This window comes from Cavia porcellus, unplaced genomic scaffold (assembly GCF_034190915.1).
Source record: "Cavia porcellus strain 051 isolate PalLab524CR breed Dunkin Hartley unplaced genomic scaffold, mCavPor4.1 scaffold_18, whole genome shotgun sequence".
In the NCBI taxonomy this organism is placed as follows: domain Eukaryota; kingdom Metazoa; phylum Chordata; class Mammalia; order Rodentia; family Caviidae; genus Cavia; species Cavia porcellus.
Genome location: NW_026947501.1, coordinates 11060653 through 11077383, shown reverse-complemented (window position 1 = coordinate 11077383; position 16731 = coordinate 11060653). Strand labels below are relative to the sequence as shown.

The 16731-nt window shown below is 36.3% G+C and overlaps 2 protein-coding genes across 7 annotated transcripts in view; one reads left to right on the top strand and one right to left on the bottom strand.

The window, feature by feature from the left end:
- Ppp4r3b (protein phosphatase 4 regulatory subunit 3B) overlaps nt 1-9444 on the top strand; it is a 75355-nt gene extending 65911 nt beyond the window's left edge. For 4 of the 5 annotated variants that reach the window (XM_063229424.1, XM_063229423.1, XM_063229421.1 and 1 more), the window contains 3 exons: nt 151-335; nt 1597-1799; nt 7866-9444. In XM_063229424.1, coding sequence (XP_063085494.1) covers nt 151-335; nt 1597-1799; nt 7866-7961 — 484 coding nt within the window. In that variant the 3' untranslated portion in view covers nt 7962-9444. The remainder of the gene's footprint in view (nt 1-150; nt 336-1596; nt 1800-7865) is intronic. The other variant, XM_063229422.1, reaches the window with a different exon arrangement.
- A 1800-nt stretch (nt 9445-11244) lies between these two features.
- The window catches only part of Cfap36 (cilia and flagella associated protein 36), a 28541-nt gene continuing 23054 nt past the window's right edge, over nt 11245-16731 (bottom strand). The window contains exons 8-10 of one of the 2 annotated variants that reach the window (XM_013150075.3): nt 12180-12286; nt 11836-11985; nt 11245-11408 (exon numbers count right to left, since the gene is read on the bottom strand). In XM_013150075.3, coding sequence (XP_013005529.1) covers nt 11307-11408; nt 11836-11985; nt 12180-12286 — 359 coding nt within the window. In that variant the 3' untranslated portion in view covers nt 11245-11306. Of the gene's footprint in view, nt 11409-11835; nt 11986-12179; nt 12317-16731 lie in introns of both variants that reach the window. The other variant, XM_003467463.5, reaches the window with a different exon arrangement.

Below are 16731 nucleotides of genomic sequence, written 5' to 3'. Positions count from 1 at the left end.
GTCTTGTATCATACTTGAGGTGCTTTAGATGCAATTTATATGAAATTAAAATCATTTCTATTCCTCTTGGTTATACATTTTTTCCTGTCAAATTTAATATGGTAATAAACTTTAAATTGTTACTCAGTATTTGTGATATATTTCTTACAGTGTACCATCTATATTGCGCAGTAACAGATTTCGCAGAGATGCAAAAGCCTTGGAAGAGGATGAAGAAATGTGGTTTAATGAAGATGAAGAGGAGGAAGGAAAAGCAGCTGTGACACCAGTTGAAAAATCTAAGACAGAAGATGATTTTCCAGATAGTTACGAAAAATTTATGGAGACTAAGAAAGGTATTAACATTCCAAATATTGTATTATGCCTTCCCTTAATTTAGCACAAAAATTATTCAGTTGCTTTTTTAGATGCTGTTTAAAATGTTTTCCTTGAATCTTGCCATTTTTTGATGGCATTCATTTTCTGTTTCTAACCATTGGAGATTTCTATTACTAGTGAATAACAGGGACTGTATAAATCCATAAAAACCTGCTAGAGTCCTCCACCTTGATCTTTCACAGCTGAGAAAACTGAACTCAAAGAAGTAACTTTATTCTTTGAAATTTTACAGTTCTAGAAGTTGCATAGAAATATAATAATTAAGAGAAAATGTTAAACTTTCTCCTGGGTTTCATATATGTTTAACTTGTTTTTTAAAACTAGGATCTTACTAGTATCTTTTAATTGCTTAAATGTTTAATCAGAACTCACATGTTAAAAGGCAAGCATTTCCTGAACTTGCTGTAAATGTGACATTTCCGAAAAGCAGTTAGTAGAAAATCATTTTATTGATTTATTACTTTCTCCTTGAAGCTGTTGCCAGTTTTACTCTCCCACTATCTAATACCTTTATTTATTTTACCCTAGAGGAGCAAATAGCCTATTAAAACGTCCTAAAGAATAGGAACCTTTTTGTAGACAAATTCTTCTTTTGTTAGTCATTATAGGTACTCGACTCACTAATGCCAAAAGAAGCAATAAAGCCATATTTGAAGTACTGTATCCAGTGTTAAGCTGTGCCTTTGGGAATCGTACACAAAATTAGAAGTAACCAGATAGTAAAGGGACTGCACACTTAAGCCACAAAAGCAGCATATAAAGGAATGTGGACTATTGAGGAAATAAGAGACAGCTAGACTTGACTGTTGTCTTCAGACGCTTGAAATACTAACTTGTGGGAGAAGTCATTAGGTTATCAAGGGTAAAGAGGTGAAGAGCAGTGAATAGAGAGAGTGAAAGGAGGAGGCAGACAGCTAATGAATCTTTACAAGTAAATACTAGGTGCAGCACTGTGAAACTGTGGCACAGGATGCCTGATTTTGCTACATGATTCTTGAGGTTTGGTTTTTTTGGGGTTTTTTTTTTTTTTTTGGTTCTTTCTAATATGTAGATTTCTAGTATTCTATCTAATAAAGAAGTATCACAATACACATCCTATACTCTTTAGCTCTTAGAAAGCAAAAGTAATCCTTTTAATTTTTAAATTATCGGTCTTTCAGATGGTTTGATTTAGCAGTACTTAATTGATAGCGGTTCAAATTTTCACTTTTGCTGTAGCAAAAGAAAGTGAAGACAAGGAAAACCTCCCCAAAAGGACATCTTCTGGTGGCTTCAAATTTACTTTCTCCCACTCTGCCAGTGCTGCTAATGGAGCAAATAGTACAAACAGTAAATCTGTTGTGGCTCAGACCCCACCCACAAGTTCTAATGGTTCTTCTTCCAAAACTTCAAACTTGGCTGCATCGGTAACAGCCACCAAGGTACGTGAAATAACATTACACACAGCCAGACTTTTCCTCTTCTACTGTAAAATCATTTCATACTTATTGAAGATAATTTGGAAAATCAAAATAATTTCAAAGAAAAATCATAACGTGGCTAATGTTTGTTTTATATACTTCCCTTCAAATCCACAGGTTTGTCACATAATTGAAATCCATCTATAAATACATACTATGTTTTTAAATTGTTATAATTTTTGTCTTAATAAAACATCCTTCACGTTCATTTCACTTAGCATGTCACACTGTATGTAAGCATCCTTCCTCTCCTACTTCTGTTTTAAGCACTTAAATTGGTTCTCATATTTTGCTCTTCTGTATACTAATGTAGCACTGTAATTTATTCTCTTCACTAGATTAGTAGTAAAGTATCTTCACACATTTTTATCAAACTCCTTTCTAGAAGAAAGTCTGTGCCAGTTCGTGCTCTCAGCAGGAGTGACTAAACCTGCTGCCTCACTGCGGTGTGGTCAGTGTGGCTGACAGTATTTTTTATGTGTGTTGCCAGAAGGTAGGGCACGGTCTGCAGATCTCTTTCCCAGTTCAGTAGTCTTTATTTGTACTGATAATGGAATTGTTTTTCTGTATGTTGTCTGTACATAGTGCCCTTTAAAAATTGCTATTTTTTAATGTGAATGTATCTTTAGGAATACTAGTCTTACTATTAATTGTGATGACAAATACATTCCTTGTTGCTTACTATTCTTTATTTATGAGTAAGGTTAAATTTTGTGTAATTTTTTTTTTTTTTTAAACCGGTACCGGGAATTGAACTCACAACCGCCTGCTTGCAAGGCAGGTGCTTATGCTGCTGAGCTAAATCCCCAGCCCCCAAGTAAGGTTAAATTTTATATGAAACTTTTTTCCCCAAAAAATAGTGACATAAAATAAAAATGAGTATATTATGGGACAATTGTTAGTGAAAAGCAGATGGGAAATAATATAGCAGTATAAAACTTAAATGAAGGAACTCCGTATTTTGTTTTAAACAATATAAGTTTTTAAAGATATATAGAATTTTATTCAGTATTATAGTGAAGTATGTTTTTGATTAAAGCTCATAGCACTTGTGTTTTATTTTTTTTTTGTTTTTTGGTACTGGGATCAAACTCACCACCTCACGAGCTTGCCAGGCAGGCATTATTCCACTGAAAGCTCATAGCATTTTGAGTAACCTTTTGTTTAAAACATGTTATGTTTATTAACTAGTAAATTTAAAAATTAATTTTCACTTCCTAATAGGATAGTTGAACATATATTGTGACAGTATTTTAAGAATATTTTTCATGGAATTTTATTGAGTCAAATCTTGGCTGTATCCCTTTCTAGCTGTTTGAATAAGTTATTTAATCTCTGTGTGGCATTTTAAATGGCAATAAAATAGCATTTGCATTACAAGCTTTTTGGGAAGATTATATTTTTAATAAGTGTATAGTGCTTAGATCACAGCTTGACACTTTATCTGTTTGTTAGCTTTTCTCTTTTTAAATCAAAGTTATACTTTCAAAAGTCAAATGTCATAGAAGACACATTTATACTGGAAAAAAAATCAGCCCTCTGTTCCTCCCCACAAAGATAACATTGAACCTTTTTTTTTTTAAACAGGGTCCTGCAGTGTAGTTTAGACTGGCCTTGAACTCACTTTGTAGCCCATGCTGGTCTTGAACTCGCAAGGCTCGTCCTGTCTCAGCCTCTGGAGTGCTGGCTTTACAGGCATATGCCACCATGCCTAGCCGAGCTTTGAACTTTCCTAGCTGTGTTTTCCATTTTTTATTTTCTTTTTTGTCTTTTTGAGACAGGGTCTCATTATGCAGTTCAGGCTGGCCTTGAGCTCCCTGGTAGCCCAGGCTGGTCTCAAACTCTGGACAGGTTTCCTGCCTCAGCCTCAGGAGCGCTAGGACTGCAGGCATGCACCATCACACCCCAGCTCTTTTCCTCCATTTCTAAATGATACGTTAATACCAGTTGTACCAAGGTTATACATAATTTATTAATTATTATGATAAATGAACGTTTCGCTTTCGTACATACACACATGAATACTCCTTACCACATCTTCACTTTTGCTCTTTCCTCTATCACGATTTTTATTTAAACTAATATTTTAATTTTTTTTACTATTCCTTACCACTTTTTCTAAATATTGATACTTTTTTGTTACAGTAGTTATGTGCTTGCTGCTAACTTTTTAGGATCTCTTAAGATTAGTTCCACATGTTTCCCTGAGAACCAGCTCTGCTGAAGTCTCTCTCCTTGTATTCTATGTAGACTGGTTGCTCTTAAGACCAGCTCTACAGGCCTTAAGGCTTCTGCCATTATCCTAATTCTTCCTTTTGCTTCTCTCCTTTTTGTATTATTTGTTTCCTGGATTCTGTATTGCCATTCTTTCTTAATTTTGTGTCATTTTGGCAACATTAGTTTCTTGAGAAAAGGAATACCATGGAAGATAAAATTTGAGACCATACAGGTATGAATATGATTTATTGTAACCTCATACTTGACTGAAAATATAACTAAATACAAAATCATATTGTTAATATGACAATATGATTCTCCAAGAGTTTGAGATTATTGCTACAAAGAAGGTCAGAGACGTTGAGTTTTTTTGTGTGATTCTATTTTCTTCCGAAAGGATTTGGAGTTTTAACCTTATGTTCTGAAATTAAATAGTCATTTGCTTCAGTTTTAGAACATTTTCTGCTGGATAAACCTTAAAATTTTTTGAACTTTCCTCTCTGATTGTTTCCTTATTTTTTTTCTGTGATATTTCCTTGAGTTTTTAGTTCGTTATCCTCCTGCCTAATTTTTTTCAAGTAAGTACAAACATGTTTTTAACCCTTGTACTAACAGCAGATAATGAAATATATTTGCTGTACATCTTTTAGGGGAACCAGGATAAAACCAGTCATTTGTTTTCTTAGAAAACAAATTATTTCATCACTATAAACTTTCAGAAAATTTTGAAATTAAGCAGGTTAAAAGTATACAGAAGTAAAGCACTGATATGGTCACAACCTTCTTACGACTGTGGCCACATTCCTAAATAGTGACAAGCACTTTATTACCATCGCCCCTTAAGTTTAGTCAGTTTTACCATCAGTGTTAGTTGCTACAGTTAAAGGCTGGAAAGATACTAATGAAATTAAATGATGTTTTTTAAGATGTGAATGCTCAAAGACAAAATACAATGTGTGGCTGTAAAACAAGCACATTTTCAATGAGGAAAATGCGTATAATACACATTGAAGCCCCCAGAAAATGTGAAACTAAGGGACAGGATGGGCCGAGGATGATAATGGGGGACGAAGTGATCAAAGCGTATAAGAAACTTGTGCAAATATGCCAAAATGAAACTCATTAATCTGTATACCTAGTAATACAGTGTGAAGGTGGGGCCATTAATGGGGACTAAAGTGAAAACTTTTTTTTGCTATACATTCAAAGAAAATGTCATGTCTTGCTTTTTTATTCAAGTTTGTCTTGAATTTATGTATCTGAACATTAAAACATTTCTATGCTGGCTGTGGTGGTGCATATTTGTAATCCCAGCAGTCCAGGAGGCTAAAACAGAAGGATCACCGATTGGACCTAGGCTGAGCAAACTAGCATTTTAGTGAGGCCCTGACTAAAAGTATAAATGAAAAAGAGCTGGGGTTGTGAATCAGTGGTAAAGTTTCCTGTCTCAAAATATAAAAAGAGGGTTAGGAATGTAGCTCTGTGTGAAAGCCCTGGGTTCAAATTCTTAGTACCACAGTAAATCTTCAGAGTTCAAAGGGGTAAGTATACCTTAATTTATAATTAACTCCTGTTGATAGACATTAAGGGTTTTCCATCTCCTTGCAATTAGAAACACTTCAGCAATATGTGACCTTCTACATCATTTTATATACATACCTATTTCTATATATGTTCTGCACTTAGGAGTTTGATAATTATTTCCCATTTTAAACAAACAGCAATAAATGGATGATTTCTTTATATGACAGATATCAAAAGCTAGTTTTATAGCTAAGAAAAAATTAGAAGCATTCCCACTGGAGTCAAGATAGGATGCCACTGTCACTGTTGTTATTAACCATTGTTCTGGGGTATACTGGCCAAATACAATTTAGCGGCTTAGCAAAAACCTGTCTCAAAATTAAAATTTAAATAAATACATAGCTGGAGACATAGCCGTTCACTACAAAGGCCTAGGGTTCCAATCCCTAATACCACCACCGCCACCATCACCCAAAAGCCAGTATTCATACGAATGGATTTCCACATGTGTGTTAAAATTCTGAAATCTGTTGACTTTACAGGGTACAGTTGTGTTACTACAGCCTTTTTACATTAACATTTTACATTTGTATTTTTATTATAAACATAATTTCTAAATGTATTTGTGCATGCAAAATATAAATAAAATTCAAAATTATGTAGATGCATTTTTCACATAATCTTAAGCCAAGAAATCATTTCACATATTAATCATTTGGGACTGAGATGTCTGTACATTGTGCTATACAATGGTAAGCATAATTAAAGCTTTATTGGAATCTCACCTTTGTGAATATCAGATTGATGCCTTTTCCTTACTGTACTTGTATCTCTTTTCTCCTAATGTATGGCCTAGTAACCAAGTAACAAATAATAGAAATGGCAACTAGTAGCACTTAACTACACTACATACCCAGTTCAGTGCCAAAATGCTTTACATCTTCAATTTAATTTTCAAAATAGTTTAATGACATGTAAACACTGTTACACCAGTTTTTACAGATGTAGAAACTAAGACACGTAGATATTAAATGGCTTGCCCAAGAACATTCAGATAAATAGTAGCTTGAAGTCACATCAACTACAAAATACTTTTTCTTTTTCTTTTTTTTCTTCCTTTTTTTGGAGACAGGATCTCACTATGCAGTTCAGGCTGGCCTTGAACTCACTTACTTTGTAGCTGAGGCTGGCATGAAATTTGATCCTCCTGCCTCAAGACTTCCGGTTGCTGGGATTACAAGTGTGCCTCACCATGCTTAGCTACAGTCCGTGAATTCTTAAATTAAACTATGTTGTCTCTTATCTAGACTTAAGATGTGATTTAGCTGAGCAAGAAGTAGGTTTCACAAACATTTGTAAGTTTTGTTTAGTTCACAAATTTTCTGATTAAGGTGTGGTAGGTACCCAGAGGCCTTTTTTTTATTAATACAGTGGCATTTCACTTACATCCTGGTAAAGTGTTTAGGCCACATTCTTGGATTCTTTATGTGTGAACCTATTTTTGTATGGAAGATACATTACCTTACTGGGTTTTTTACTCCCTAGAGATCTGAAAGGTATTCCCTAAATAGTGTTTACAGTAGACCTCTTAACCTGTAGGTTATATGTTAAGTTTAAAATTGGCTCAAAATTAATTTCCTGTGGACATCTTCAATTTTGTGGAGCATACCCAAGATTTCCAAAGGGCCTGTTACCCAGAGTTACTTCATCCATATTTTTATTTACTGGTTTTTAGGAACTAGACCATGGTTATCATTTTTAGCCTTTTAAATTGTTCTTCAAAAGCAGAATGAAAACAATGTGTGCTAAATGATGAAATACATAGGTCAATGGGAACTACAAAGATACTTACTAGTATAAAATTAGAGCGATGGGGCTGGGGACTTAGCTCAGTGGCATAAGCATCTGCCTTGCAAGTGCGTGGTCGTGAGTTTGATCCCTGGTACCAAAAAAAAAATTTAGAGCAATGAACTAAGTCATCTACAAGGTCCTTTTCAGCTCCTGAATGTTACAGTTGTGTCTGTTTGGGAAAATACTCTTTTCCTAAACTGAATTAAGTTCTGAGGTTTCACTAAAAAGGCAATAAGCAGTGTAAAAGTTGGGGGTTACTGAGAGTGCTACTACCAATTAGTACTGTTAATGTTCATAATTTTAAGTAGTTTCTTAAATTCAAATATGTATTAATTTCAGATACGCAGTTTACAAAAAGATTCTAGTATCTCTGAGTAATCATAAGCATTTTTAAATGTTACGTATATTTAAAACATTTTTTTAATTCTTCAATAGGGAAGTCTGGTTGGCTTAGTGGATTATCCAGACGATGAAGAGGAAGATGAAGAAGAAGAAACATCCCCCAGGAAAAGACCTCGTCTGGGCTCATAAAATGTTTACTGGGGGCTCCTGGAACGTGGTCTTACTAAATTGCTGCAACTGTTTAATGAGCTGAAAATCTGAATCAGAAAGCCTTCTTACCATACATACACAAGGAGTAGCAAAAGATCCTCAGTATATCAGTTAGGAGAGTTTAGTTCTGTTTAAAAAGAAAAAAAGAAAAAGGCTTCCCAGGAACTTAATTGCTAATAAGGGGTGTGCCTTTCTGGCTATCAAGATTAAACAAGAAGAAAGTTACTGGAGCTCAGGAGACAGCTTGTCGGAAAGTCTCAGGTTTTGAGAGGGTTTGTTAGAGGGAAAATATCGGTAATCCAGTAACGTCAGGTTGCTCCAGGGGGGTGTCCAATCTAGAAAAAGTTCATAAAACTTCAGTTGCATATCCAACAATATTACTTGTATAATGGTGCTGGCCATGTTGTTGTTTTAAACAGTTGCCTCTTTTTAAAATAAATTTTTATAGAAAACAAATCAATCGTTAAAGTGAAGTTAAAATGTTGGGACCATTTCTTTGAGGATTTCACAAATTCAGCCTTTTAGATTGTTGGAGGGAAATACACCACCCTGTATTATATACAGCACGTGTTAAGTTTTCTACACCAGGAATTTTCAATATGTATTTTGACACAAATAAGCTGGATTTTCCGAAAACATAGTTTTGTTAGTGTGACTTTAAAATCAGCACTTTTAGAGATAATGGCCAAGAAAGTGTATTAGTATTCCAGAATTATCTTCAGAAACTTAAAAAGTGGATAGAACAGTGTTTTCAACCATCTACCAGTACAATCTTTTGTGGAAGATCACTGGAAGTCACTTTATTAGTAAAGTTGTTGCTTTATTAGTAAAGTGTATCTTAAAAGAACAGTGCTGAATACAAGCAGCATTTAATAACTAAAGCCATTCCGATCCAGAAGTTACTTCAGTGTCAAAGCCACATGGAACACATTAAGCTTTTCCATAAGCAAGGAGTATAATATGAAAGCTGCTTTAAGAGTAAAAGCACATTCCATGTACGTAAATGAGTAAGTTGAGGCAAACAGTTATTTTTTAGAACAGTCAGTTAACTGTAAATATTTTAATGTTAGTTTGCTCATCTGTGATCTGAGATCATGCTGAGATGAGAAAAATGTCCCCAAACTACAGTTTGATGCATTGGGAAAAAAATCTAAAAATAGTAATTCCAGCCACAGTTGTTAGATCATATTTGTAATGTGTTATGGGTCCATTTTTCCTGGAATAGCTTAAACTTAAGAAGTTTCCCTTGTTTTGGAGATTTTGTAGCTAATTTTAATTTGGGCTATTGTTTGGAAAAGAGATGGGCTGTTTGTGTAGATACAAAGTATAGTTTTTCCATAAAACAGATGTTTATTTTGTATTACAAATACCACTGTACTTGTTCCACACCATTTGTATACATGTGGTGATATTAACGCTGAACTGTAAAATTCAGGAATTAAAATGTGACCCTGTAATTTCATGATTGATGTTTCTGGTTTTTTATTGTAAATATAAGTTAACTCTTTTGAGCTACGTCCATTTTACATTCTTTTAAAATTCAGTAAAATTTGTCCATATTTATTATATAAACCACTAGGTCATACACCAGTTGAATGAAACTCTTTAAGGTCAACTGTAATTTTAGTATCATTGATGACTTAAAGTTTAGCCTTGGAAAATCAAATTTCAGCACTAAAACATTACACCATGAAACTATTCTTACTTCTTCAAAGTTCACACATAATAAAAACCCATCTTACATGAGTCAGGTATTTTCAGCCAACACAACAATCAGTGAAGTAAATTTGAGCCTCTTTATCTCTTACTCAGTTCCTTCTTAATCTAAGCAGTTTAGCCTAAAACATTTCTATTTATTCCTGACTTAACTTTAAATCACAGTGGAAATATCACATGCATACTTTATGGAAACTTTAATATTCTAAAGAACTGTCATGAGTCTTAAACTTAAATCGTCATCATTGTAAGAACTCTTACTGGACAAATGTGAATGTTCTCTTGGAATCCAAGGTGCCGCTTTTCATGCACATGTGCCTTGCACAATGAGAGTAAGATACCATAGAAGCACATCCATGAAAATCCACATTAGCTGCTGTCTTACATGACTACTGTCAGGCAAGTCAGGGTATTTATATTATCACTCAATAAAGCAAGCCAGAACTCACATTTGTATTACTTAGGTCCTCTTAGAACTTACATTACTTAGGTTCCCTCTTAGAGGATCTAAAAGTTACATGTAACATTTCTGTGTTTCAATCACTAGTTCTTGTCCATTTAGTGACAAAAATATAACAGAATACTACGTTTTCTGTAGTTGAACACTGGAACCATATAACATAAGCAAATTTTGTTCAAATAGTTTTGGTATCCTTTATAGCCATAGGAGATAAAGTGGAATTCTGAATTAAACCTATGGTTGTCCAATAACTAGAACATAGGACAGCACAATAGAAAACTTGGTTATCTTCAAACACTGCAGAAATTTATTTCAAGGTCTTATAAAAGATCCATTCAGTTGGTAATACTCTGAACAGGCAGTCGTTCCTGTTTTCATATCATGGTATCTTCTCTAGAAAGTAGCTATTTGAGTATTTTTAATAACCCCATCTATTTTCTAAGTTCAAATTGGCTTGACTCAAAAGTAACAGTAAATGCCCAAGACATTTATTTGGATTGCCTCACACCTGGTACAGCAACTATGTTATCCCACCTACTGAAATGTACAGTAGCCACCCATCTTTTAAAATGAAAATAACTAGTCATGTAACCTCCCACTGCCCATATTATAAAACTAAATGTTTCACATTCCTTATAAAGCCCTACATGATTAGCACCTCACCAGTCTTGGATTTTATATGCTAACCCTTGCTACTACCCTAAATATACTCTCAATTCCTCAGTTATATGCATTATTCTTACCTGCTGCAAGACCTAAACTACTCCTTTGCATGCCATTACCCTTCCAGTCAGCTGAATTTGCTTAAGGCTCCTCGCCAGCCCGGCTTGGCAGTACTCCACTCTTTTCCTTCCGCTCTTGGCAGTACTTCACTAGCCCTGGGAAGGTTAACTACTGTGTCCTTAGTATGTAACACATTGTGGCCCGACACAAACAGATACTCAGGTTAGACTGGTTCCCCAGGAGAAAACCTTACCAGAAATGTATACTAGATAAGTAGCTGCCTTCCCTACTCCACCTCAGATATTTAGTAATGGGCTTAATATTTGCACTTAAAAAAAAATGAGCGTTTACTTGAAACTAATCTTGGTTCAAGGATTAAATTTATTTTTAAGAAAATTTGGACTTCTGTTTTGCTAAGTTTTAAATTACTTATTAATAACTTCTTCTTTAAGTTTCTCTGCAAGCATTCGCCTCTTTAGTAGTGTTTGCTTCTCCTCGGCTGTCATTTCTGGCTTCTCTGTCATTTCCTTCAAAAGAGAAAAGAAAAATATTGGCTACAGTGTTGTCTAATATTCCCAATACACAGCCTCAAAAGGACATGGTCAGTGATTAAGGGCATGTTCAGGGAAGAAAAAAAAGCTAGACACAGCCTAGGTTCTTTTTGTAAATTCTCTTCTTGGGAAAGCCTCTTGGAAGTGGCACCAGTAGTCGGGTTAGAACACTTCAAACATTTCACATGGCTCAGGTACACTAGGTCAAATACAAGTAAAAAACGACAAGGGAAACCCTATGCCTGTCTCATCACAACTCCCCCAGGAATGATGCAGCTGCTGTCACATTAGCAGGATACTTAATATGAGAAGATGTATGAGCAAAATTCACAGAGGCCTTCTTGCACCTACTGAGAAATCCACCTCTATACTGGCGTATTTGGACGTCTAAGGCTGGCCATACCTCTGCCTCCCCAGCAGGTTTTCCTTTCTCCTCTGTGTTCTGAGTCTGCTTAGTCCTTACATCCTTTCTCATGGACATCAACTTATCTCTCTTCTGCTTGAGATACTGTTCTCGTTGTCGAAGCTCTTCTGTTCCAAGTGCTGACAGATTCTAGGTCAGTTAAGGAAAGGAATCATCTAAATTCAAGCCCATTTAGTAAATGTCAAAGATATATATTATCTCAGTTACATTCAATGATAAGTTTGAGTTCAGTCTTGTAACAAAAGCCAAGTGTAGGGCTGTTTGCATTTTCCCAGTGCCTTGTCATTTTGCCTATAGTTCTGCAAGTGATGTCTTTTACTTACTGCTATTGGTCCTTCAATGCGTGTATGTTCTAAGCCAGGCATCCAGCCTTTTTGGGAAAGAGAGGAAGTTTCAGGCAACATTTTCACTTTTCTTGCCAAGGCTTGTGCTGATGAATTAGCAAAAGGTGACTTAACTTCTGGCAGTAATTAGACAATGAAACCAATTAGAACATTGTAAGAAATAGTAAGATAAGTTCACTAAAGCTGACATTTATGATAATAGTTTTCTTCACATTCACTCAGCCAACATACATTCAGTGCCTATGTTGTGCCAGATACTTGGAGAAAACAATGAACATGATCTCGGTCCTTACCCCTGCAGAGGTCACAGGCCCCTTAACAATACATAGGAAGTCTACTTCCTAAGTCAGTCATGACTTCAAAGGGTTAAGGAGCTCAGAATATAGATCTTCATCTTACAAATAATGAAATTTCACCAAATACTAATTCTTCACTAACACCGTGCATTTACAAAATTGCTTGGAGACAAAAACTAGGTACCAGAACAACTGCTGTAGATCTATAAACTGCTTTGCTTTACAACAGTAAATGCCAGAAATAGCAATAATTTTTGTTTGTAATTTGTTCCATATTGAAGATAACTACAAACTGGCCAAAGTTGAGAAAAAAATAAGGCAGGAAGATCACAAATTCAAGTCCTACCTGGGCAACTTCTCAAGGGCCTGTCTCAAAATATAAAAATAAAGGTAAGGGACACAGTTCAGTGGCAGAGCACCCATAGGTTTGATCCTCAGTACCAAAAACACAAAAACAAAAAAAAAAAAAAAACCTGCCAATGGATTAAGAATATGTAAAGGTTTCTAAACTAAGTGAAATCTGGAAGCACGCATATAACATGAAAACCCAGTAATTTCCAACTATTTGGAAATGTGCCTAGGGATATGAATAACATTCTAATTGTTCTTTTGTGCCATTTTTTTCTTATGAAATTAGGTAACTTTAAAAAAACATTTTCAGTATAAGTGGCACAGGCTATGAAGGAAAGAAAAATGAGACAAGCAATGACTTACATTAAATGAAGAACTGAAAGCATAGAGAGAGAAATTGGTACATGTCTAAATGATTAATAATCTTGCCAACATGGAAACTCAGAAAAGAAACTTTGCCTCTCACAAAAGAAGAACCACTGACCCAGCACAGGATGAGTAGAATGACTGCTGTGCCAGGGAGACTGGAAGAAGGAAAGCTTTACAGGATCAAGGGCGTAACCACGGAAGAAACGGGCTGCAGCTAGTACTCTCAAACAAAGTAAGCAGGGATTACAGAAAGAACACAGAAACCACAATGACTGAGGAAGCCAAGGCCTCCCTGTGAGCTGGCACCATTTGCAGGCCACAGCAGGGGGAGAACCAGACGCCAGCCTTTTCCTGAGAGTCAGCACCATTTGCAGACTGCAGGCGAGGAGAACAAGAGGCCAACAAGAAGCAAGCCCTCCCTGCGAGTCGGCGCCATGTGTGGGCCACAGGGGAGAACCAGATGCCAGCCCCTTCCAGCACATAGGCTGGGCACAAGGAGAGCCAACATCCCCAGCCACCTGCCCCCACTTCCCCCTTAAGTGACTGGCTGATCTGGAGAAACACAGGCTGTAATGATGGATGATGAGGCAGAATACAACTTAATGCTTATAGTGTTTAGTGTTTCACTGACTTGGCAGGTCTAAAGCTCGTTGTGGGAGACAACTTGAGTGACTCCCCTTGAATGCAGAACAATTGCTGCAACTTTGATTATATTGAGACTGATCTCCTTATACTGATATGTACAGAGCTGGCTATGGTATTTCCTTCTCTCTTCAATTGGCTCTAAGCATTGCAAATAAGGCTACCCAGGTACTGGTATGTAATCTCTAAAGCAGACAGTCTCCTGTTTCCTCACATAGTGCTCTCTGTAAAAGATAGGAGCACAGCGGGATGGTAGAGCCATCAGCTCCAGGAATGTCAACTCAACTTGGTATGAGCCTCAAGGTAGAGGCTTTGACTCCCCAGGGCACTAAAGTTTACATATCAGAAACCAAATCAACAGCCTTCTAAAACAACTCAATTGCTACCTTAGTTGAATTATGCAAATCGATCCTTCTGCATATCCTTATCTCTGCATTTTGCAGAGATGCTTTTCTCCTTACCTGGCTAGCCAGATCACATTATTCTGGTCACTCATCTTTGAGCACCCTTCTTCACAAGATAATAAGTTCTGGGTGAGGCCTAGGATCAGAGCCTTGTCCGCACATCCTCATGGGGATTGGATTTAGGACCCCTTGGCTGTCCTTACTTGGAATATGTCTTGGTGTCTTTATTCTCAACGTGGGTTGCACTGGAGGTGGGAGATTGGAATTAACTTGCTGGGATTCCAATAACATCTCAATGGGATTGTAAATATAACTTTTTGGATTGTAAGTGAACCGCTGGCCCTGGCTGAGGCCTGTAGTGGCCTGTGAGGCCAGAGATACCTCAAAGGGGAAGACAAGGTCACAGCTGCGGACACCTGGCTCCAACCCATTAACGAGATAGAGACTGCAGCTGCAGGAATTATTGCTACAGTCTCACTCCTACCATGTCTTCACGATAAGACAGTGCTACTGAGCTGACATGATTCATTACTTGGAGACATCCTTGAAGTGTCTCCCAAGGTCCTCTCATTGCCTGTGCCTTCCTCAGTTTCCCTGTCCCTTGTTGTTGGACCTAATAAATAAAGTGGGCGGTCCAGAGAGTCTTTGTCTTAGTCCTCGGAGTTTTGAGCTCAACTAAAGGGTTTTGACCCTCCTAGAACACTAAAATCATATCACTTGTCTCATTTTATTAAAACCTCCACCATATACTCGTTTGGGAGATTGGGGATCTAGTCAGGACCCGATACTCGGGTACTGAATATGGAACCACAGAGCTGGAAAAGGGACAGTTCAATTTATTGCTGAAATAGACCAGCACACTGGATCAAGAAATGAAACTCAATAGTGTGCTGTATCCAAGAAAAATATTTAGTCCAAAAAGAAATTCACAGATTAAAAATCAAAAGATGGGAAATAATATTCCATGCAACAGAAACCTGAAAAACGCCAGGGGTAGAGCTCTTTTTCAGAAAAAGTAGACTTTGAGCCAAAACTGATCAGAAGGTCAAGGATGGTCATTACATATTGATTAAAGGAATAATTCAACAGGGAGATAACAGTTATAAACATATATGCACTGAACACCAGCATGCCCAACTTCTTAAAACACACATGACTGGACATAAAAGATCAAAGGAACACCAACACGATTATAGTGGGGAACCTCAATACCCCCACTGTCATAAATCAACTAGACAAAACAAATCAACAAATTATCAAAGCTGAACCAAATCTTTGAACAAATGGAATAATAGATATCTATAGAGTGTTTTACCCAATAACAATATACATTCTTCTCAGCAGCACATGGAACTTTCTCCAAAACTGACCACATAATAGCCTATGAAGCATGCATAAGTAAATGCAAAAGAATCAAAATATTCCATGTATATTATCAGATCATAGCACAATGAACTAGAAATCAACGGCAAAAGAAACCACAGAAATTATGCAAATTATGCATGATCAATATACCACTGAATAATCAATGGGTCACAAAGGAAATCAAGTAAGAAACTCAATGATTCCTTAAAAAATCAAACAATAATGTGAGTAAAACACACCAGAATTTATAGGACACAATAAAAAGCAGTCTTAAGAAGGAAGTGTATCATTGAAAATGCCCACATCAGAAAAACAGAACGACCCCAAATAACCTAATGATGCACCTCAAGGTTCTAGAAAAATAAAGAACAGTTCAAATACAAGGAAGAAAATTATACAGATGAGAGCAGAAATTGAAACTAAAAAATTACAAAGAACCAGGAGCTGATTCTTTGAAAAGGTAAACAAAATAGAAAAAATCTTTACAAAGTCTTTTTTTAAAAGACTCAAACCAATGCATTTAGAAATGAAAAAGGCAAAATCACAGAAGATAACCACTGAAATCCAGAAGATTATTATAGTAACTACTTTGAGAAATTGTACTCTAAAAATTGGAGAATTGAAGAAATAAGGATTTCTACATACATATGAATCACCAAGACTGAACTAAGACATAAAAACCTTGAACAGTCCGGTAACAGACAATGAAATCGAAGCAAAAATAAAACAAACTACCAACTGAGAAAATCCCTAGCCCAAGAAAAGCCCAAGTCCCAATGGATTTACTATTGAATTGTACAAGAATTTCAGGGAAAAACTAATGCCAATATTCTTCAAACTCTTTAACAAAACTGAAGGAAGGAGTCCTCTCAAAGTCGTTCCTCCAAGTTAGCATTACCCTGATTCTAATACCAGAAAAGGACCCACGAAGACCAGGAAGTCAGCCGGCCCTTCCCGTGAGCGGGCCTGCACAGGCCTGGGAGACAGGCAGGGCACCTCCACTGCTACCCCATAGGCAGCCAGTTGTTTTGGAGGATAATAAACTGGGATGATAACAACTAAGGAGTTTAACCACAACGATAAGATAAATCTCACAAAAAGAAA